Source organism: Letharia columbiana (assembly GCF_014066305.1).
Source record: "Letharia columbiana isolate WasteWater2 chromosome Unknown Sc0000004_s0, whole genome shotgun sequence".
In the NCBI taxonomy this organism is placed as follows: domain Eukaryota; kingdom Fungi; phylum Ascomycota; class Lecanoromycetes; order Lecanorales; family Parmeliaceae; genus Letharia; species Letharia columbiana.
The window spans coordinates 1,001,303-1,021,008 of NW_023501040.1; the positions used below are offsets into that span (position 1 = coordinate 1,001,303).

Genomic DNA, 19,706 nt, shown 5'->3' on the forward strand with positions numbered 1-19,706 from the left:
CCTGGGACGTCTCTTACTTTTAAGTCCTAAGATTTAAATTTAGGAAAGCGCCTGGCTGCCAAAACCAACCCAACTTGAAACGGCAGCCGACGACTCCTCTTGTCGCAACTTCGACAACTTTTAAACACATCACCTCCAACCACTGCTCTCCACCCATTACGCTCCTTCACTGTATCTTACACTACTAATACTGCTTCTTGCAACCCAGTCGGCCAATACCTCACTTCGCACTTCCTTGGCCAGTGCGAGAAATAACTTCCTAATCAACTCCCTCACCACGCCGCAGATCCGCAACAACGCTTTCCAACAATCACACTCCTTCTCCAAAATCTCAACAAGGCGACGTGATCCATTGATCTAATACCACGTTTAAGATATTGCGCGACCTCGGCACATAGTTGTGCAGCAAAGTCGGCGGATGCGAGGAGGATACTTGACATTTGATCTGGATTCTCTATGCCATCGTCATACAGCAGCTATCACTCGCCATCACTTCACAAGATGAATGGCAATCTGGAAGCCAACGCCGGCAGAGGAGGGTTACGGAGATTTAGCTTTGGTAATGCGCTGTGTCCAATGGGAGACGAAGCAGGTGCTGAAGGTTTTTAGGACATATCGTTGGTGACCCGTTCGCGCTGGCGACTATATCGATAGCATATGTATGTTTCCTTTACGCTTCCAGCTGGCCGCATGGGACGAGAACAAAGCTGACAAACAATTACGACAGCTTGCTTGGCTCATCACCTTCATCGCTTCCATCATATCCGCTGTCAAAGGAGGATTCCCGAATTTTGCATGGTGGGCAATAGCATACCTGTTCTGCGTCATTGTGGGCGTATTCGTGGTAGTGGGGTCGGACGCGACACACACATACCATGTTGCTGTGCGCAATCCATTTCATCCAATGCCCGCAGACTGCTGATTCTGGACAGATTGTTGGATTTCTAGCAGCTGGTCTCACGTATTCCACGTCCATCATCAATGACTTGGTGTACTCTCCAGACGGTGACAAGGAAGCAGCAGCAGCTGGGTTCATATTACTCTCCATGGTCATGGTCAGTCACCCCCTTGCCCATGTCATGACGGCTTCTAAGATTCCCCAGATTGTATGGATCTTCTACTTTGGCTCAACGCCTCAAGCCACGCACCGAGGCTACATCGACTCCTTTGCCTTGCACAAAGAACAGCAACGCGGCTCAACGCGCAACAGCAGACCTATAAGCCCACACTATGCCCCTGGTCCACAAGAAACAACCCATATGGGCAACCAAGCGCCACAAATGTATACTTCAGCGCAATTGAACGGCTTTGAGACCTCGTCGCCCGTATCAGGCTACCCAGGTGGTCTGGCCGGCCAACAGAGCTCACAACAACGCTTTGGACAAGGCGCACGATCTGTATCACCAACAAATCAGACACCAACCACAGCTCCACCTCTAGGCGGAATGGCCGTGGATCACCACGACCCAAGAAACGACGTCACATCTCCTACAGAATACCCATACCGTGCAAAGGCAATATACTCCTACGAAGCTAACCCAGACGATGCAAACGAGATTAGCTTTTCGAAGCACGAGATCCTGGAGGTTTCGGATGTGAGTGGACGATGGTGGCAAGCGAAGAAGGAGACTGGCGAGACAGGTGAGCGTCTCTCATGGTTCTCATGAGTTAACGCTAATTACGCAATAGGTATCGCGCCCTCCAACTACCTGATCTTGTTGTGATGCATTATACCCAGTGATTTGTACTACGGCCTCTACGACTCTTTTTCTGCCAATAGACAGCAGAGTTATTCCTTTCCTAAGACTTCCGGGTGGTTTTTTGAGCTGTTCTGTATCGACATGCCATGTCGGCTTGTACGGCCTTTGGCGGTTGATCCCGGCGCAGGAAGGTTGACGGTCGCGACCACATTTTGCAGGTCCCTCCTGTGAATGAGACGCTGAAATCTTGAGATCTGAACTAAAGCGATAGGGATATTTGATTGTGGCGTCTGATAGAAGCACGATACGCCCAAGGACTGGCACAGTTTATATCAAGCAATTGAATGTGTTTACCGTCAGGCCCCGGGCCCGCTTCTTCGGGGCGATGCCTATATCTTCTGTGGCCAATATGAGAGAAATCTTCAGACAATGACTCCTGATTATGTGTCAGTTCTACTCGTGCATTAAGCAGGCCCAAGCTGGTGCAACACATGTGAAAGGATCTCGATATGATTCATGGTTTATCGCCAAAAGTGTGAAATCTCCCCTTAGCCGTAAACACCTTCTGAAGTGGACATTCTGAAGAGCAAGATCTTCATGACTGGTATTTTCTTTGCAAGGTAAAGCTCAGAGTGGCATCAACCGGAACCGGGCGAGATGGACGCTTCCCTTCCACGTCGCCAGACCCCAACCGTGTAAGAAGAGCTGCAGGTGTCCAGCGTTTTCCCTGACTGTGATTGGTTGAAGCTGTCACGAGGTTCAAGACCCTGCATGTACATCCTCTAGTCATTCAACACACCGACTCTTAGCCGTTTTGTCCTCTCCCTCGGACTTGCTTCCATCATTTTTCATTGCCAGACGCCGGTCTGCAGCAGCTTAAGCTATAAATTACTTCTACCATGGGGAAAAAGGTGTGCAAGTTTTTCGCTCTGGGTACTTGTACCCGTGGGCAGGCCTGCACATACAGCCATGAAGTCACCTCTCCTGGCAGTCTTCGACCAGGAGCTGCGCCCTTTGTACTTTCGCCACCTTTTACCGCTTCGCCAATCTCGCCTGCTGAGACCATTGGGATTCCGTGCCGCTTCCATTTGCTTGGGCGTTGTAACAAGGGCATTGAGTGTCTTTACGAACACTCGGACGAGAACATATTGACCTCGAGTGACAAACAAAAGGCGCAACCCGAAGCCATTAATGCGCCACCCGAGCCGATTCACGTTCGAGACACGAAGATTGAGAATTCCGCCATCGCTGCGGCTGAACAGTCTTCGCGGGAATTCGAAGCACGCAATCTACAAGGTGCATCCGCCATGTTCGGTCCCGGAGCCCAGATTCATGAGTTGGAGTTTCCATCAGAATTTTCCGCTGTCCAGGTGACTTCTCTGCAGCCGGGTTGTGACGCAGAATTTTTTCAAGGCTTCATGGCTGCGCTTGGAGAGACTGTCCCTCCCTCATGCATACGTGTAAAGGCTGTGACCAAACCTCCTTCGACTGTTGCCAGTGTTAGACTCAAGGACCCAGGATTTGCACAGAGACTGAAAATGAAGGCCGACGGCGGTGTCGAGGAAAATCGTACCTCTGAAATCTCTGTCAGTATACTGCAGGTTGGGATCAAATCTGAGTCATCCGCAAACCGGCTCCAGATGAACACTGTAAGCTGCACCTGGTACAAGCCTTCCCGAACCGCTTGGCTGCACTACAACAACACCGGCAAAGCTAGAGCTGCTGAAAAATTCATTGCGGGCAGAGATTTTAAAATTGCAGGACGCAAGATCCAGGCCACTCTCCAAATCCCCGAACATGACTTTCGACATCGTGAATCTACCATTATCTCTGTGCAACTTGGAAATCTAGACGCCTCCACGTCACAGCCTATGATCGAACGACACATACCCGGCCATCTTACACCGGTGAACGTGGTCATGGGCAAAGTTTCATATTCGACGTCATCACACGAAGCTGAAGATTCTGTCAAAGCTCTACTCAATAGTGTCGGCCCTTTGGCGGCCTGGGAGCCTACTTCTACCATGAGCGCTACGCAGGTAAAAGCGATCGCACGTTTCCAGACAGCAGAACATGCGCGGAAAGCTGTCAATCAATTGAGTGGGCAGAAAATGCCCCAACTGGCCAATTCCAGACTCTTCATTCATCCCCTGATATCTGTCAAATTCAATGTCCCAAAAGCTATGTACAGTGCGATTCGAGGAGACGTTGACCACCTCAAATCTCAAATCTGGGACGCTGGACATGTGCATATCAAAGCCTATCCGCCCGTAGACCCCACGCAGAAGCTCATAGCGCTTCGATTGTACGGAGAGGATGCAAAGGCCGTTGCAAAAGCAAAGACTGCTTTCGAGAAGATTCTGGCTGGTGATGTGGCAATGAATGGAGATTTCGGGATATGGGATGACCTTTTTACCCAGCCTGGGGGCCTGGCGTACCTCAAAGAATTGAGTCACACCCATCAAGGGTATATCTACAGGGACATGAGGAAGCATCGTCTTTCTCTTTACGGATCGGCTGGCAGCAAAGAACATATCCGAAGCGCGCTGATTGAAAAGCTGAATAACCTCACGGAGATGACCCACTACATTTCGTTGAGCGCCGAAGACCTCACGAAAGCGCTGCACGGGGGTTTTCGCCGCATTGTAGCGACACTCGGCAAGCAAAAAGCCAGTCTTGATATCCGGCAACGACCGCAGATCATTACTATCACTGGCTCGGCTCGTGATTTGGAGACAGCACGGGCGCTCCTCGACCAAGACGTCGCGAGTGATCTCGAGGATTTGGCCCTTGACAAGGATATCGATCAGTCTGACTGTGCGGTATGTTGGACGGAAGCAGAAGATGCCTATCGTACGCCCTGCGGCCATGTCTACTGTGGAAGCTGCTTTGCCAGTCAGTGTTCCTCAGCTGGCGCGGGAGACCTGCCAGTGCGATGTTTCGGCGATTCGGGAAACTGTTTACGAGTGTTTGAGATGCCCGAAATCAAGAACGCACTACCCGCCGAAGCTTTCGAACAATTGCTCGAAGACTCATTCACCACACACGTACGGACCAATCCCCAAAGCTTCCAATACTGTCCCACCCCGGACTGCCAACAGATCTACCGCATCTCCCCCGACGGCGCCACCTTCACCTGTCCCGCCTGCCTGACCCCCATCTGCACCACCTGTCAGATCACCAGCCATGACGGTCTGACGTGTGAAGCCTACAAGCGCATCGGGACGGAAGGGAACGAGGAGTTTCGGATTTGGAAGCGGGAGAACGACGTCAAGGATTGTCCCGTGTGCACAGTGCCGATCGAGAAATCCTACGGCTGCAATCATATGGAATGCAGGAATTGCAAGACGCATATCTGTTGGGTTTGTTTGGAGACGTTTGACCAGGGGGTGAAATGCTATGCGCATATGCAGGAGGTGCACGGGACTCTTTATGAGTAGTGAGCTCATTGTATAAACAAGAATCCACCTATTCCGACACGGTCTCCTAAGTCATTCAGGCTATATCAGATGCGCTGCTTCCACCCCCCCCCCCCCGGGCGTTTTCGACGCCACCATCTGAGTAACCCTGTGAATCCCACTCTCGAAGCGTCCTCGAGCGTCTACCTATGCCACGGCTCAAGGGTGAAGCAGGGACGCCAGGGGCTCTCGATCTCGTGCTGGGGTCCGAAACGACGGGTGTGAGCGGTTCTCTGGAACCGGGGGAGAGAATGAGCTTGGAGGATACAGGTCATACAGCAGCCCTTTATCGAGCAGGATCTCGTTTCGCCGCACCAGCTGCTCGCCACGCAAACTCTGTCCCCTAAGATTTGCGGCTACCTTACCCACTCAAAACACGACAGCCAGCCGGAAGCTAAGCCCGCTGGGACACAAACACAGCTTCCCCATCCCGAAGACAATCCCTTTGCCTTTTTGACTCAACGCTGTCTCGCCCCATCATGGTATGAACGGGGGCATGAGCGATTTGAGGATAGAATAGGAGACAGTCTCGTTCTCTTCTCTCCATTGCGATTATTCTATGTGTGAAACTGATCTTTTTCTTTAGTCACCATCTGTGTTATATAGCCTATGCATTCGGTCGTCATTCATAGTGTCTTGGGTGAGGGGTCAGTCGTGACACAGAAGCCGACAATGGAAAGTGTTATGGAGGAGGCTTGGCGAGCGGGGAAGTAGTGTCGTGATACATTCATTCCATCAAAAATGGCTACGATTGGCTGGAGATGGCGGTATGTTCGCCGTCACTTTTGACAACGATCACCCACCCTTGCGAATCCTATTAGCTCTCAACCCTCAGCTGTCGCTTTCCATGCTTGCGTTTGACACATAGCATTTTTCATTATACATATACGTCTTTCCTCTTGACAATTATTTGGCTACACGCCTCGGCTACCGCAATCTGGTTCCTCAAGGTCTGGATGGATGTGTCACTTGCCATCACCTTCCACTGCAATACCTTCAAACCTTCAATCAAACCTCAATCAACCCCATCTCCGATGACCCTATCACCCTCGAAGATCGACCTCAATACTGGCCCGTTTAGCAATGCCACCAAACCTCCCAGTCCGCATCGTTGACCAGCACCACAACACCAAGACCAGCAATGACCTCCGACATCTCAGAGGGCCAGGTGGAGTCCCGCATCCTCAGGGGAGTCCTCGTCGATTTCGGGCCCGGAGCGAGCGTTCTGAGCATCAAGCATCCCTCCGACTACAGCGCGATCCAACTTTCCTGCAACGTGCCGAACCGCACCGCCGGCGATCTCGCGATATACATGTTTGCCTTTTTCCGAGAACCGGTGGGCTTGTCGTGCGTACACGTCACCACCGGCCCAGACGCGTGTCCCGTCGTCGCGCACGTTCAGGTCAAGGATCCGGGTTTCGCTGCACGCATCGGGCGCAAGTTTGAGAGGTATTCGAAGTGTCTCCCGCGAACCAAGATCGATGTAAGACTGGTCCCCGTTGAGATCAAGTACGAAGCGTCTGCCAATCCGCTGTGTATGACGGATATCAAACGCCACCTTCTGCGAGACCACCTGGCGAGGTTGAGAATCGAGGAGGATCCTGCAGTGCCCGAGTGTGCCGTTTGTCTGACCGAGGCCGAAGACGCCTACCTTACCGCTTGCGGCCATCGGTACTGTCGAGCCTGTTTCGCTGTCCAATGCGTTTCCGCCCGCAAAGAAGGAATCCCGATTCGGTGTTTCGGCGATTCAGGAAAGTGTTCACGGACCTTCCTGCTCCCCGAACTCAAACTCGCTCTCCAGTCCGAAACTTTCGAACAACTCCTCGAAAAGTCCTTCGCAATCTACCTCCAAACGATCGAAACGATCCAAGAATGCCCGACTTTTTCACTGCGACCAAACCTATCGCACTTCCACCGACGGCTCCGTGATAACTTGCCTCAAGTGCGCCACGCCCATCTGCACCACCTGCCGGGCCCCTTCCCACAGCGGCACGACCTGCCTGATGTACCAGCGCGTGGGGACGGCGGAATTCCAGACCTGGAATCTCAACACGGATATCAGGAAGTGCCCGCGGTGCAGGAATCTGATCGAGAAGACCGGCGGCTGCGAAAGGGTGGATTGTATCTGCGGGGCCGGGTTGTGCTGGAAGTGCATGGAGCTGTGGGATGAGAATGGGCAGTGTCGCTGCCTTCGGGCTGTGTGGGGTGCGCGAAAATTGAAAAGAGAGGATGGTCGAGGGAGGAGTCGCCTGGGAAGGTGGAAAAGGGGGTTAGTCAAACTCGAAAAGATTCGAATATCAGTGATGAATGAACGGGAAGGGCTTCCTGGTTTCGCTCATTCTCTCAGGCGCACCGAGCTTCAAGTCGACGTAGGAGATGGGAGATCTAGTCTGAGGAGCCTACCTACGTTTAGACGAGAACCACGTGACCGGTATTCCACGTCGAAGAGCTACGGACTCTATCCCGGACGACCCCAAAGGAAATTTTCGCTTAGGGCCCATCCCTCTCCTGAACCTTCACAACACAGATCCAAAAAGGGGGCATTCAAGCCTTTCCGTGCGCAGGCGTGGTCACCCTCAGCTTCGCAATCTCAGCACACTCACGAGCTACAGCAGACCAATGAAGAGAAACCCTCGCGGAAAACAAGAGAATTGAGAGCCCGGAGACCCTTACGCTGCTCTTCCCCACCATGTCACAGCGTTGCGCCGAAACCAGGGCTGGTCTCTTGCCGAGCTCGAGTCTTGGCCAGGACCGACTCGCAACGGTGCATCGCCCAAATTTGCCGGTACATGGCAGCGTATACCATCGGTCGACCGATCGGTATCTTATATGTGGCCGGGACGGAGCGATGAGGATGTCGGTCGTCTGTATCGACGTGTCTATCCGGTCCGAGAGCAGCCGATCGACCTGGGAGACGTGGCGTTGGAAGATTGAGAGCGAGCTTCTGGGAGGGATGGAGTCGGCAACGGTGAAGTTTTTTTGGCATTCTGGGTGGCATGTTCGTGGCGATTCTGACTCTTGGACGTCGACGGGTGGGAGTGATACGGAATTCTTTTTGCACTCTGCATCACATAGCCTACTATTGTAGGTCGCCAGTCTTTTGGCGTAACAGAATATGTTCATATCGTTGCTTCCTTTCAAGGCGCCCGATGGTCCGGAATACCCGGTCTAGAGGGTTGAATAGGGCTAAATTGAAGGTATACACATGGTCCGTAAGGTAGTCCGTCCAGATACTGAACCGGTCCGGATCAGTTTAGACCCATCCAGACCGATAGTCTAGAAAGCTGATATGAAAGTGGTGGGTACTCTACGCCACTTGGAAGAGCTCAGCGGATATTTTTCTACCGAGAACCTGACTTGGATCTTCATCCTCACTTGAAACGCTCTATCTAAATGTAGATGAGTAACAACATTAAGAAGAGATTTGAAATCGTAAATTAGTAGTTCAGACCGGTCCTGTCACACACCTGAGCCGCTCTAGGACCATTAATGAAATGATTAAACCGGTCTAGACTACTGGTTCAGTAGACCGGTCCGGAGCAGTAGTCCGCTAAACAGCCCTAGACCATCGGGCGCCTTGCCTGAGTCTGAAAATCCTTCTGGCAAATTTATCCAGAGAGAGAGAGAAAACGGTCCACCCACCTCAAAACACCAGAGAAGATCTCTTCGACGGACAAACCTCGGCCGGAAAGACTCTCCAGGAGCTCTCACCAGGTTACAAATGTGCATTCCCCTCGTCTCACGAGCGCTGCTCCTTAGAAATGGACGATATCTACCCGAGCACGAGAGAGGAGTTGCAGGCGGATGTGGGCTTTTTGCTAAGTGTAATCCATGATGAGACCAAACGCCTCAACGGCGACGCAAGCCGCATTATCTTAACGGGTATCAGCCAAGGATGCGCGACGGGTTTAATCACCATGCTGAAGGGGCAGTGCAAGCTAGGCGGCCTGAGCGGGTGGATGCCTTTCCGGGCGCAGATCGAAGAGATCGGTACGAAAGGATCGATGGAGCCTGCCATGCGGGCAGGGGTCGGAGGGATTGTCCGAGTGGACGATCGGTTTTGAAGACGGCCCGACGTCTCATGTGTGGGCTGACCCGTTTGTGGATGCGTCTGTGTTGCTCTGCCGTTCGGTGGAGGATGAGGTGGTTGGATATCGGCAGGCTTGCGCTGCGCTGAAGGGGTCGGGACGGGAGGTTGAGTGGAAGGAGTATCGGGATGGGCGATGTTGGATCAGCGAACCGCAGGGTCAGGATGACATTGTCGCTTTTCTAGCGCGAGAAGCTTCAGAGCGGTAGTGGTGGGAAGGGGAGAGGAAGAGATCGGCTCGCCGTCTTTTCTGGTAGGTGGTAAAAATCTGATCTGGAAAGTGCGCTCTTCGCAGAATCCAAAATGCAAACAAAGAATTTGCAGCACGTGTGTGAAGTTTTCCAAGATCTGGCAACTGCAGATTAGAGTGTTAGCAGCTGGCACCAGATACAGATCTCGGCCAGCGCATCCTGATTCAGTAGGTCAGATCGATCTCATCGACTTCCGTTTCAGTTGCCCGGTTTCACTGCCACGTGCACTCATCAGTTGATGTCTGCGTTCGCGATCACAGAAGCTCTTCAAACATCATCATCTACTCCCTCCTCAAACGTGAATGCCTCATGGTCTAAAAACTTCCTCTGATCATCAAACCGAACCAAACCCTTTCTTCACCCACCATGCCCTTATCCCCCGAACCCTTCCCCGTCACAATCCCATCACAGCGCTCGGCCAAAGACCCAGATCTCATCTCCAGCCTCCGCCAATCCATCTCCGCACTCGTGAGTACCCCCCCCTTCCCCTATTTCCAATATCCGGCTCCACCCCGACCCACTAACCCCCCTTCTCTCCCCCCAGGCGAACCAACCCCACACCCCCATCGCGCAACACGACGTCGAAATCGCCATCGTCGCCGCCTTCATCTACAACCTCCTCCGCAGAGGCGGCGATGAGAACGACTTGGCGCTTTTGATCACGGAGCTGAACCAGGTGGGGGAAGAGATTGAGGGGAAGTTGAGGGCGATTAGGGGTGGGTTGGGGTGAGGTGAATTATCCTGGAGGGGGGAGAGGGGGGATTGGTAGGAGTGGTGGTGGTGGGTGGGATGGGGAAGGGGAAGGGGAAGGGGAAGGGGGAGGGGATTATGGATTTGCTAAGGCTGGGATGAGCGGAAAATATGTCAGGGCTTTCTGAAGTGTAAAGGTTACTTGGCCGCGAGGCTTTGGCGAGTCACATGATAAAATGCGGGATACTTGCTGCATGGATTGGGTGCTGCCGGGGTTCGAATATTTCGTCAGGGGAAGAACGAGGTTTTGTGTAAATAAGCGAACACTATTTTACATTGGAACATGGCCCCCTGCAAGATGTGCATGCACAATGTTATGAAGCGCGTATGATGTACTGAACTTATTTCCCTGCGATTTACAGTATGAATGCCTAGCAGGTAGCGCGTATTTTGTTACTGAAAACCCACTGTTGACCAACCCCGTGTCAAGCACCCCACGACTCTCGGGCCATATTACCGCAAAACGTTGCGAGTCTCATATTTCCTTGTCCCACACATGTCGAGCACTTACCTGCCGTACAGTTCAGTTCAGTTCTTATAAAAGGCTTTGCTCAACCAGCCTTCACCACAGGTCACAATTGGGCACTGTTCAGTTCATGCTTCATAGGTTTTGAATCGCCATCTCCAAGAAAGTCATTACTATACTAGCTCGTCTTAAAAGGTGGTGGTGACATGCACAAAACCGTCCCATCACCACAAATCTCGAGACCGAGCACGAAGAAGAAATGTAACAAGGCCACATCGACCCCACCTCTGTCGTCAAAGAAAAGGTGTCGTGTCTGATGGATACGACGCAGCGGTCAACCACGCAGAGAACTCGAGTATCCCTCAACCGGCCCGGCTCGCACGACATCTCGCGCGGTTGGGAGTTCCGAGCAGATTGGGCCATTCCTCAGCCAAACTCGCTAAACCCCCTACCCTTCATCGAACCTCCATGTTGCACCGACGGCCGAACCGGAGCCAATCTCGAAGCTGCAGTCGTTGACGGCTTTGTACTGTCGGGGCCAGAACGGTATCAAGCTCCGACGTCCGTTGGTGCAAGCCTCGGTATCGGGCTGCTGCACAGCATCCAAAATGGCGCTTACCCCCCCTGGGTGAGGTTAGTATTGCTAGGTTGATTCAGGGCTGGTCAAAAGAGGAGAACGAGATTTACCCTGACGTTTGACAAGGGGAGCTGCGAAGGCAGGTGAGATAAGGAGGAGGAGGAGGGCGGACATGAAAGTTGTGGCGCGCATTGTCGTAGATCTTGGAATGATGGGTTTGAGGACAGGTTTCAAATGATGAGGGCTTCTGGGAGACTAGTAGCTCTGTTGGGGAGGGCGTGTCAAAGTTGGGCATGCCGTGATGTTTTATAGAGAAAACCAGAATTGGAGCTAAGTGCGCCATTTCATCTCATTGGCGGAATGTTTACGTGGATGGCGCAGTAGTTAAACCGAGAGTTATTCGAACAATGAATAATAAGTCGGGCGGCAAGAACGAGAAGAGGGGGTGATGCAGGTACACAGTAGCTGATATCCAAAGGATATCTCAGGAGGCTGATCTGCCGGCTCGGGAACGATGTTTGAGTGGGGTGAGTACTTCTAGTCTATTCCTTTCAAGAATCGATCAGTCATTGGCATCGATTTGAAACGCACTAAACGCTTTCTCCGCTGCACGGCGTTATTGCCAAGAGCGTGCCGTGTTTGGTGCATGCGGCACGTTGAACGATCGTGCAGAGGGTTTTGACCACTGCCAAGGCTAATGCATGAAGTAGCACCTTGGCATTATCACGGAACGTTGTGCAGCAATCGGATCCTCTCGGTATCTACACTTCATATTCTCCTAGCCATGTGTCCCCGTTTTCCATCGGCGCGCGTCATTCGTGCGGTACTGCGGCAATATATCAGGCTTCTCGGTTGAAGAAGATCGGGTTTATCAAACTCAGGAACACGGCAGGAAATGCGTCAGTGACCTTCCATGCGAAATTGAGGACCGACAGAGTTGATGAGAGACAGCACCAAGTTCTTTCGGGGGCGCGGTAATATTTACAGGCTCTTGGCATTGAGGCCCTGGGCAAACATGAATAGTAACACGGCAACGAGGGCCGCATGTGCACGACCGATTTCGTATGCGGAATGAAGACCAATATAGACCGGTCGACGCTGCGCTGATTTTGCCACGGTGCGCAAGTGCTATGACAGGGCAGGGCTCGACGTTCGTAGCCCAGTGGTAGTGCGCTGTCGGCATTTCCAAATCCTCTTGCAAAGACTTATTGAGCTGGCTGTATGACAAAATGAAACCTGCTCTTGGGGAAATGTATGACTCAAGTTCTCCGATGCACAATGATGCATTGGGCGTTATATTCGACGACATGACGATTAGCAGACCCTTGCCTGGCCGGATTCCATCACCGCGGAGAAAGTGCATACAAGCAACCACCTATCAAAAACTACGGTGGCTTCAGTAGATGAGGCCCCCACTCGAGGGTTGCATAGTTCCAACCTCCCAATTGGTTCTTCGGGTGATTTAGAACGATTTTGATCACAATGTGGAGAAGGTGGAGTCGCAGGAGTTCGATGGTCGTTGAGCTGAGCGCGTATAAGTGGAGCGCCTGTCGGTTATATCCCTAGTCGCTCATCCGTCATTGGCTGAAACAAATCAACGTTTCTGGTGCTTCCGTCGCGTTTCATAATGGCACCAGTTGAAGACTAAGATCATGCATGGCGAAATGCGGAGGGAAAGAAGCTGCGAGGTTGACGATCTTTGCTGCAAGTCTGCGAAAGCCCGTCCAGCCACACAAATCGACTTGGCGTCTTCAAAATAAATGAAAGAGTAAAAAGGATGATTCTGACCTTGAATAAATTGACTGCACCAAAAATAAGCGCGGTAAGACTGTGGACTATCGTCATGCGCTGGAGACATACTCGTTCGGAAATCGGACGGGAAGATCCATGGTACCTAGTCAAAAACAGCTCGAACGGTCTGGTGAGTGTGGTTGGACCGCGTTTCGCAATTGGTCTCTCAGAGCCTCTCCAGGCTAAGGAGACCCGCATACTCTTGCGCAGGTGAAGCGTAAATTCACAGGAAAATGGTTGCTTCTGCTGGCATTGGCCCTGGTCAAGAGGACGCAACAGAGCTCTATCCAAATTTAGGATGCCACTGCGGGCACCAAAGAAAGAGGGTCCTGTACCATTTAGCCATTTTTCTCCGCATTTTCATTCTTGAGTTGTGACTTCATACCCAAAACTTATCTTGGGGTAAACCAAATTCTTTCAACGAGTGCCCAATACCGTTGTTGATTGATTTCAAAAGAATTTGGTAGTTGGTAGTCTCTGATCTGCTTCTGCCTGCAGAAATCGTCGTTAAAAACCTGTCACCATGATACAATCTCCAGGCCAATCAGTTGGTGTGACGACCTTCTTGACCGTGCTGGCCTTGCTAGCTATCGTGCTGCGTTTCTGTGCCAGGCGTTTGAAGAAGGTGGGGCTTGGCTGGGATGATTACACAATTGTGTTAGCCATGGTCAGTCTGTTGTTACGTCCCTGCGTGTTTTGACCTCGGTCAGAAGCCAATGAATGACCCTGATGCAGCTTTTCACCATCGCTTCCGCTGTATGCATTTATGTTGGAGCTGTAGACGGAGACCTTGCAAGACACGTGGAACTGGACGCACAAGGCAACGCAGTCTGGACTCATCGCGACGTAGTGTTCTTGGAAATCAACTTTGCGCAGCAGCTGAGTACCACGTTGACTTTCGGCCTGACGAAATTATCGGTGCTGCTGTTCTACAAACGAGTCTTTCGAGGCGATACCTTCAATACGGCGGTGTGGACAATGATCAGTATGATTGGAGTCTGGTCCGTTGCCTTCTTCTTTGCGAACTTACTTCAATGCTATCCAATATGGTATAATTGGGAGGCCTCCGGAGCCCAGGCTAATTCATGCATTCAAACGAACACGATGTACCTAGCACAGGCGTGGACGGACGTGCTCACTGATATAATCATTCTTTCACTGCCGATCCCTTGCATCTGGGCACTCCAAATGCCGGCAAGGCACAAAATCGGTGTCACCGCTATCTTCCTTCTTGGGCTTCTGACGGTGCTTTCCGGGATTGCAAAGCTCATTGTCTTCTACCACATCATAGCCTTGGCCGACGGAGGAGACTTCGACATAACATGGTACGAGACACCAGCTGTGGTTTGGACGTTTGTGGAGTCGGCTCTTGGTATTGTGGGCGCATGCTTGCCTCTATTGCGACCACTTTTCACAGGAACGTCCACGAGAGGCTTCATGCGAAATCTGCGCAGCGTTGCCATCCGAACCATCACTGGTGCCGAGGAACCAAAATCACCGGAAGGCTCCACGACCGCAGTGGGAAGTGGCTCCGGTTCGTCGGGTAAGAAGTCAGGAAAAACAGCCGTGGAGAGTGGCTCGAATTCATTGGGGGTGCAATCTGGTTCAGAGAATACAGACACCTTGAAGTCCTGGGATGAAAAGGATTACGATTATAACTCGTAAGCTTTCCTATCCCTCAATCCGGAGAGCGAGCGCTTACCGACTGCGGTAGTCACTGCGCTCTGAACACTCACGGGCATTTGGACCAGAAGAAGGTGACGGCAGACAAGATTGGTAGCTCTGTTGACATCGGCGAGAGAGGTAGCTCGGGGGAGCGTCATGGAGATGAGAATGTGTGATTGCATACGGGAGCAGAACCATTCGAGGCATCAATTCGAGTGTTGGTTGTTTGAAGGTGCAACCACTGTCGCTCCTTCCCGCATTAGTGAGAGAATAGATGCCAGCTTGATGAAACACTTGTAACGCAACTGCATTGCGGCTCCAACAAGCTCGTGCAGTGTAATCTGGGTCTGTCCCTTCGGGTCCCATTCTGATTAATTTTAGGGGCCGGCTTTGTTCCCTTTTGGGAATGTGAACCCTTTCAATAGACCAACACCTATTTAATCCTATCATCAGCGCCCTTAGCCTAGATCGAATTTGCGTATTCGTTCTATATGGGCACCATGACGAAGTCTACTTTCTTTGAGTAAGTACAAACAAGGTATCAACATCTTCTTTCCGTCTCGTTCTTGTTCCGCAAACCGTAACCCCTTCTCTCAGAATCGAGAATTCACGAATTTCCTCACCCAGTCGACACAATCCGCCATTCTCATCTACCATGTACCCAACCAAGATCAGCCAACCGCCCAGCGCATAATAACCATTAGCTTCTCCATCATTATACGCCTCGTCCTTCAGCAACGTTACGCGCTCCCAGCCGCCGGCCGTGCCAACAGGTAGATTGGGAACAGGAACACCAAGCGTATCACCACCCATCTTGGTATGCGACAGCTCCGCCATGTCGGTGTCGTTGTAGGAGGGCCAAACCAATCCGAGATCTGCCGGAAACAGGACGAAAGCTTATCGAACAATAAGACTCGGATCCGATTTCCAGATACGTGTCACCAAATGCCTGTGCGCCCTTGAAGTGGCTTGTTGTAGAGTTCTCTCGGTGTGCTTTTGCAGGGAGTGGAAATGGTCGACCTCAATACGTACCCGCGCGCAAATGACGGCTCTCTCATATTAAGTCATCTGCTAATTCATCTATCTGAGATGCCGGAAGAGGAACACGTCAATTGTGTCAGCGACAAGGTTGAGCATGAGGCTTGGGGCAAGCGCCAGGGATCACGTGATTTAGACTACAAGAACAGTACTGCATCAAGTACTTCTCCACAACCCGCTTTGTCTTTGCGCAGCAAAGTCTGGAAGAGATAGGTTCTTGTGTCAGTAAGACCTATTGAGGTTATGCTAATTGCCCAATATAAGCCGTTCCTTTAACGTGGTCCTCGGCGTCTTTCAACCTATGATAGTTTCGACTATTCTCGCTCAAGGTCCCCTCAAAATCCAAGGGTTTCGTAAAATGCACGCATCATCGTGGTGGCAGTCGTGACTTGAGGTCCAAGGATCACCCAATATAGATGTCAGCTTGAACAGATGCATTTGACCTCCAGCAACACATACTCCGGTTGGCGCCCTGGCATTGCAGTGTTTAAGTCTGGGATGGCCAAATATGCACCGATGGAGAATTCACGGATTGAATACGCTGCTCGGGGGCTCAGGCACATGATTCAAGAGTCAAATCAGCGAGTGTTGACGGTGTTGCAGCACAGCATAGTATATAACAAGAAGCCTCCGCTTCCCAGCAAGTCCTCCCTCGATCCTGCAACTCATTGACGTTCTTGCAGCACTGTATAATACACGAAAAGAAAACTCCACTTCCCATAACGTCCTCTCCTAACCCTGCAAAGTGTAATTCAGACTCTCCGACGCATAATGCGCAGAAAGCATCCTGTGAGTCTCTCTCCATTGTTCGTGAGAACTGAATGCCTCCACTTCCTTGTCGCCTCGTGCCATCATTACCCGAACATAATGTGTCCTTCCGGATCCCAATCCTCGTGCTCTTTGATCTTCGAAGCTACCCTGTCGAGGAATATCTCAGGTAGCCCCATGGCCTGGCTGCTGACTTGCTTGTTCCGAAGAACAAGCCGACTGGCTTTGAGATACGTCTTGCTGAACCGCGTCCACAACTCTGTGTCAACGTCCGGCCGTGGATAGTAGGGGTCATTGCCGATGAAAGCGGGAACCAGGTACTTGTCTACGTCATTAGACGTGAGCTCGATGCGACTCGACTTGTCGAAGTCCAGAACCCAGACATGAATCGATCTCTTGTTGAAGTCGAGCGGGAGCACATCCACCTCGTGCGGCTTCTCAAAAGGTCGTATGGCCGTCTCGTTCCTACGGCGTTGCTCGAGCACTCCCAAGCACGAATTCTGCATCCATGGCGTCGACCTGAGCTTGCCAGTGAATCATTGCTAATGCGATTGCCATCTCGTCTGCGAGCAGTGTCTTGTCCAGGTCAAGTTTCTTTACCATGCTCAACCGCATCGGAAAGTTGCGCAGCGAGTCGTAATCTTCGTTTCCAGTCTCATTTTCGCCCAGGTAGATGCGGATCAAGCATGCTTCATTTTCTTTGTCATTTCTGGCCTCTTCTCTTACCTCGTCGTCAAAGTACTGCTTGATCAAGGCCTCTCGTACAGAGTGTGGGAGTGGGTGAATACGATCAACTTGAAAGGCAGCGCCGATTTCTCTGTGCGACGCGGGGAACTTGTTGATGTTCGCTTTCCAGTAAAGATCCGAGCCTGGTGTGCGAAAGAAGTTGCAAGAAGGACTCTTAGGTATTGTGTTCTCCGGAAACGCATCTTGAATCATGTCTCGGGTATCTGCAACAGCGTTGTGAACTTTGTTCGTCAGACAGAAATCATTCCATAGGGCATGAGTGTTTTTTCCCTTCTTGACTGCGAACTCCGTTCCTGGGATCTCAAAAACGCTGCCGCAGGAACCCAGTCCGATAGTCCTATAATCTGGCCATTCGTTCGCCCTGGCCTTTGCCCGATTCATTCTCTCAGCGAAGCTCGAGGTCGTTGGGATGACGGACCGATTAAGTCTCTTAGGATGTCGCTGAGCTGCTCCGACTGCGATGGTGAAGGTGTTTTGGGCTCATGTTGCTGTGCGTCGGTCAGACGTTGAAATGTGGATGAAGGAGGACGCAAGAATGGTGCAAATGAGAGGGTTCTTACTCTCCCTTCCAACAGCGTTGTCGAGTGCGAAGCGCCTGAATAATCTCGTTTAGATTCTTCAGACATGGCGACCAAAGATCGATTCGACTTTGAGACGGCCGGAATAATTTGTTGCAGGTGCATAGAACCTTGTAGACCTTGAAGAGTGTGGTAAGGGTCAAGAGGTCTGGGTGGGGACGGAGAGGAGCTTGTTCGAGGCAGAGAACTCCGTGAGAGGCGAACTTGACGTCAAGAGCTATCAAAAAGCAATGATGTGGGGAGACGGAAGTTGGGATAGATGAATTGTAGACACTTACAAACGCGAATAACTCTGCAACATTAAATGTAATATTTCTATATTGCATATCTTGGAAGGAATGACTCAGTCACTAGTGGGAATCTTTCCTTGCGCTAAAGCCAAAAAATCTCTTCTAGATGGAAGTCACAGCCCTTATTCCATACGCAATAAATAGTGAAGGATGCAGCAAAAGCACGATCCTTTCTGGTGTTTCATTGATGCTTGTAATTAGTGCCAATGCACCAATATAGCGCCCAGTGAAAATAAAGCTCTCCAGCGACATTTGCAGGCATAGTCACAGATTCTTCTTCCACTTCCCGAAGGTTGACATTTTTTGTGGGCTCGTGTATGATTGTTTTCTTGCCAACTGTGAGCCCTTTCTGTGCGCATCTTGTAAAGCAATGAAGCAGCTGCGAGCTTTGCCGGGCTTCGGGAATTGAGATTCTGCTGAGGTGGCCTTTTCTCGAGTCCAAACACTCACGTCAAGAATCCGGATCCATTTCTCACATATCTGAGGCTGAGGCTGAGGCTGAGACTCGTCTTTCGTAATTTGTTGACTGTTGCATTACTGTTGCATTATCGATCTTGGGGTAGTAACTAGGATTCTACTCGCATCTTAAGTCATCATGGAGGCTCACACGTGAATTAACAATGACTTAGAATGCTCACTGAATGAAGGCCGCGAGAAACGGAATGAAGCAGGAGAACAAGCTCCTTGTGCACCACTCATTCTAGTCTCAAAAGTCGACAATTGGAGACCATGGAGCTGATGTGATATGAAAGCCTCTGAGGTGATAGTAGATCTAGTACTTTTCAGCCATTCCACTATCTTTCAAATGTGCAAATGAGTCAGCCGCAAACAACCAAATCAGCTTGTTCTCATGAAATACAGAGTATCTATACTCGAAGATCGTGGCCAGGCATTGGAGGCTCGAAGTCTTCTTCGACGGAAGCACCTTTTGCCTCTAGCGATGGTGGAAAACTCAATACCAAGCCAACAAGGCCCAATACGACGATGGAGGTGTAGGTGAAGAAACGCATGTTGGTGGCTTGCACATGATTTAACTCGTCAGCATGGGTTGTCAATCTCCGTGCCTGGTGGGTATACCGGGATTTGGTAATCGACGTGGATTTCGTTGAAGCTTGTTCGCATGGGTCTTGTGCTGTAGATGTTCGTGGAGGCGGTGTGGGGGTTATTGTTGTCGAGTTGAAAACCCTGCCCTGGCCTTATACGTCCGATGATCGCCTGCACCTGCACGCTGGCATCCTGCTTCCGCGATTTCTAGACCAAAAAAACTAACAACCCAGGCGGCATGTGCGAAAAATTTCTGCTAGCTGCAGTACACGGAAAGGCTTCCCCATTTTCTGTGAGTTGGTCATGCAAATCGACATGGCAAGACATTAGTCTCCGGACACATGCAAAGGAGGAGATAATTTTCTTGATGCACGCCAATGCTGCGGTGTATGGAGGTACTGCTGCAGGAAACCGCTCCGACTGCTTCCACACTCAGGCGATGAGGGTTTTCGATGCAGGTCAAAGTTACTGGGTCTTAAGGCTATTCTGCGGAAAC

At 51.2% G+C, this 19,706-nt stretch overlaps 10 protein-coding genes across 10 annotated transcripts; 6 read left to right on the forward strand and 4 right to left on the reverse strand.

Moving 5' to 3' along the window:
• Positions 1 to 501: 501 nt before the first annotated feature.
• Positions 502 to 1,724, forward strand: HO173_002279 (uncharacterized protein; the record flags this gene model as incomplete). Its single annotated transcript, XM_037304213.1, has 6 exons — positions 502 to 559; positions 610 to 659; positions 728 to 883; positions 933 to 1,055; positions 1,104 to 1,641; positions 1,690 to 1,724. The coding sequence occupies 6 exons, from the start codon at positions 502 to 504 to the stop codon at positions 1,722 to 1,724; spliced, it is 960 nt and encodes a 319-aa protein (XP_037169008.1).
• Positions 1,725 to 2,599: 875 nt separating this feature from the next.
• Positions 2,600 to 5,505, forward strand: HO173_002280 (uncharacterized protein; the record flags this gene model as incomplete). Its single annotated transcript, XM_037304214.1, has 2 exons — positions 2,600 to 5,139; positions 5,289 to 5,505. 2 exons carry the CDS (start codon positions 2,600 to 2,602, stop codon positions 5,503 to 5,505), a joined length of 2,757 nt encoding a protein of 918 aa, XP_037169009.1.
• Positions 5,506 to 6,299: 794 nt separating this feature from the next.
• On the forward strand, positions 6,300 to 7,328 carry HO173_002281 (uncharacterized protein; the record flags this gene model as incomplete). Its single annotated transcript, XM_037304215.1, has 1 exon — positions 6,300 to 7,328. One exon carries the CDS (start codon positions 6,300 to 6,302, stop codon positions 7,326 to 7,328), a length of 1,029 nt encoding a protein of 342 aa, XP_037169010.1.
• A 522-nt stretch (positions 7,329 to 7,850) lies between these two features.
• On the reverse strand, positions 7,851 to 8,156 carry HO173_002282 (uncharacterized protein; the record flags this gene model as incomplete). The annotated part of the gene is made up of 1 exon (XM_037304216.1): positions 7,851 to 8,156. The coding sequence occupies one exon, from the start codon at positions 8,154 to 8,156 to the stop codon at positions 7,851 to 7,853; it is 306 nt and encodes a 101-aa protein (XP_037169011.1).
• A 763-nt stretch (positions 8,157 to 8,919) lies between these two features.
• On the forward strand, positions 8,920 to 9,222 carry HO173_002283 (uncharacterized protein; the record flags this gene model as incomplete). The annotated part of the gene is made up of 1 exon (XM_037304217.1): positions 8,920 to 9,222. One exon carries the CDS (start codon positions 8,920 to 8,922, stop codon positions 9,220 to 9,222), a length of 303 nt encoding a protein of 100 aa, XP_037169012.1.
• A 640-nt stretch (positions 9,223 to 9,862) lies between these two features.
• On the forward strand, positions 9,863 to 10,226 carry HO173_002284 (uncharacterized protein; the record flags this gene model as incomplete). Its single annotated transcript, XM_037304218.1, has 2 exons — positions 9,863 to 9,964; positions 10,041 to 10,226. 2 exons carry the CDS (start codon positions 9,863 to 9,865, stop codon positions 10,224 to 10,226), a joined length of 288 nt encoding a protein of 95 aa, XP_037169013.1.
• A 934-nt stretch (positions 10,227 to 11,160) lies between these two features.
• Positions 11,161 to 11,481, reverse strand: HO173_002285 (uncharacterized protein; the record flags this gene model as incomplete). The annotated part of the gene is made up of 2 exons (XM_037304219.1): positions 11,161 to 11,336; positions 11,400 to 11,481. 2 exons carry the CDS (start codon positions 11,479 to 11,481, stop codon positions 11,161 to 11,163), a joined length of 258 nt encoding a protein of 85 aa, XP_037169014.1.
• A 2,122-nt stretch (positions 11,482 to 13,603) lies between these two features.
• HO173_002286 (uncharacterized protein) lies at positions 13,604 to 14,921 on the forward strand (the record flags this gene model as incomplete). The annotated part of the gene is made up of 3 exons (XM_037304220.1): positions 13,604 to 13,747; positions 13,816 to 14,741; positions 14,795 to 14,921. The coding sequence occupies 3 exons, from the start codon at positions 13,604 to 13,606 to the stop codon at positions 14,919 to 14,921; spliced, it is 1,197 nt and encodes a 398-aa protein (XP_037169015.1).
• Positions 14,922 to 15,255: 334 nt separating this feature from the next.
• Positions 15,256 to 15,582, reverse strand: HO173_002287 (uncharacterized protein; the record flags this gene model as incomplete). Its single annotated transcript, XM_037304221.1, has 1 exon — positions 15,256 to 15,582. One exon carries the CDS (start codon positions 15,580 to 15,582, stop codon positions 15,256 to 15,258), a length of 327 nt encoding a protein of 108 aa, XP_037169016.1.
• A 1,055-nt stretch (positions 15,583 to 16,637) lies between these two features.
• On the reverse strand, positions 16,638 to 19,176 carry HO173_002288 (uncharacterized protein; the record flags this gene model as incomplete). Its single annotated transcript, XM_037304222.1, has 3 exons — positions 16,638 to 16,876; positions 17,037 to 17,664; positions 19,039 to 19,176. 3 exons carry the CDS (start codon positions 19,174 to 19,176, stop codon positions 16,638 to 16,640), a joined length of 1,005 nt encoding a protein of 334 aa, XP_037169017.1.
• Positions 19,177 to 19,706: the final 530 nt, after the last annotated feature.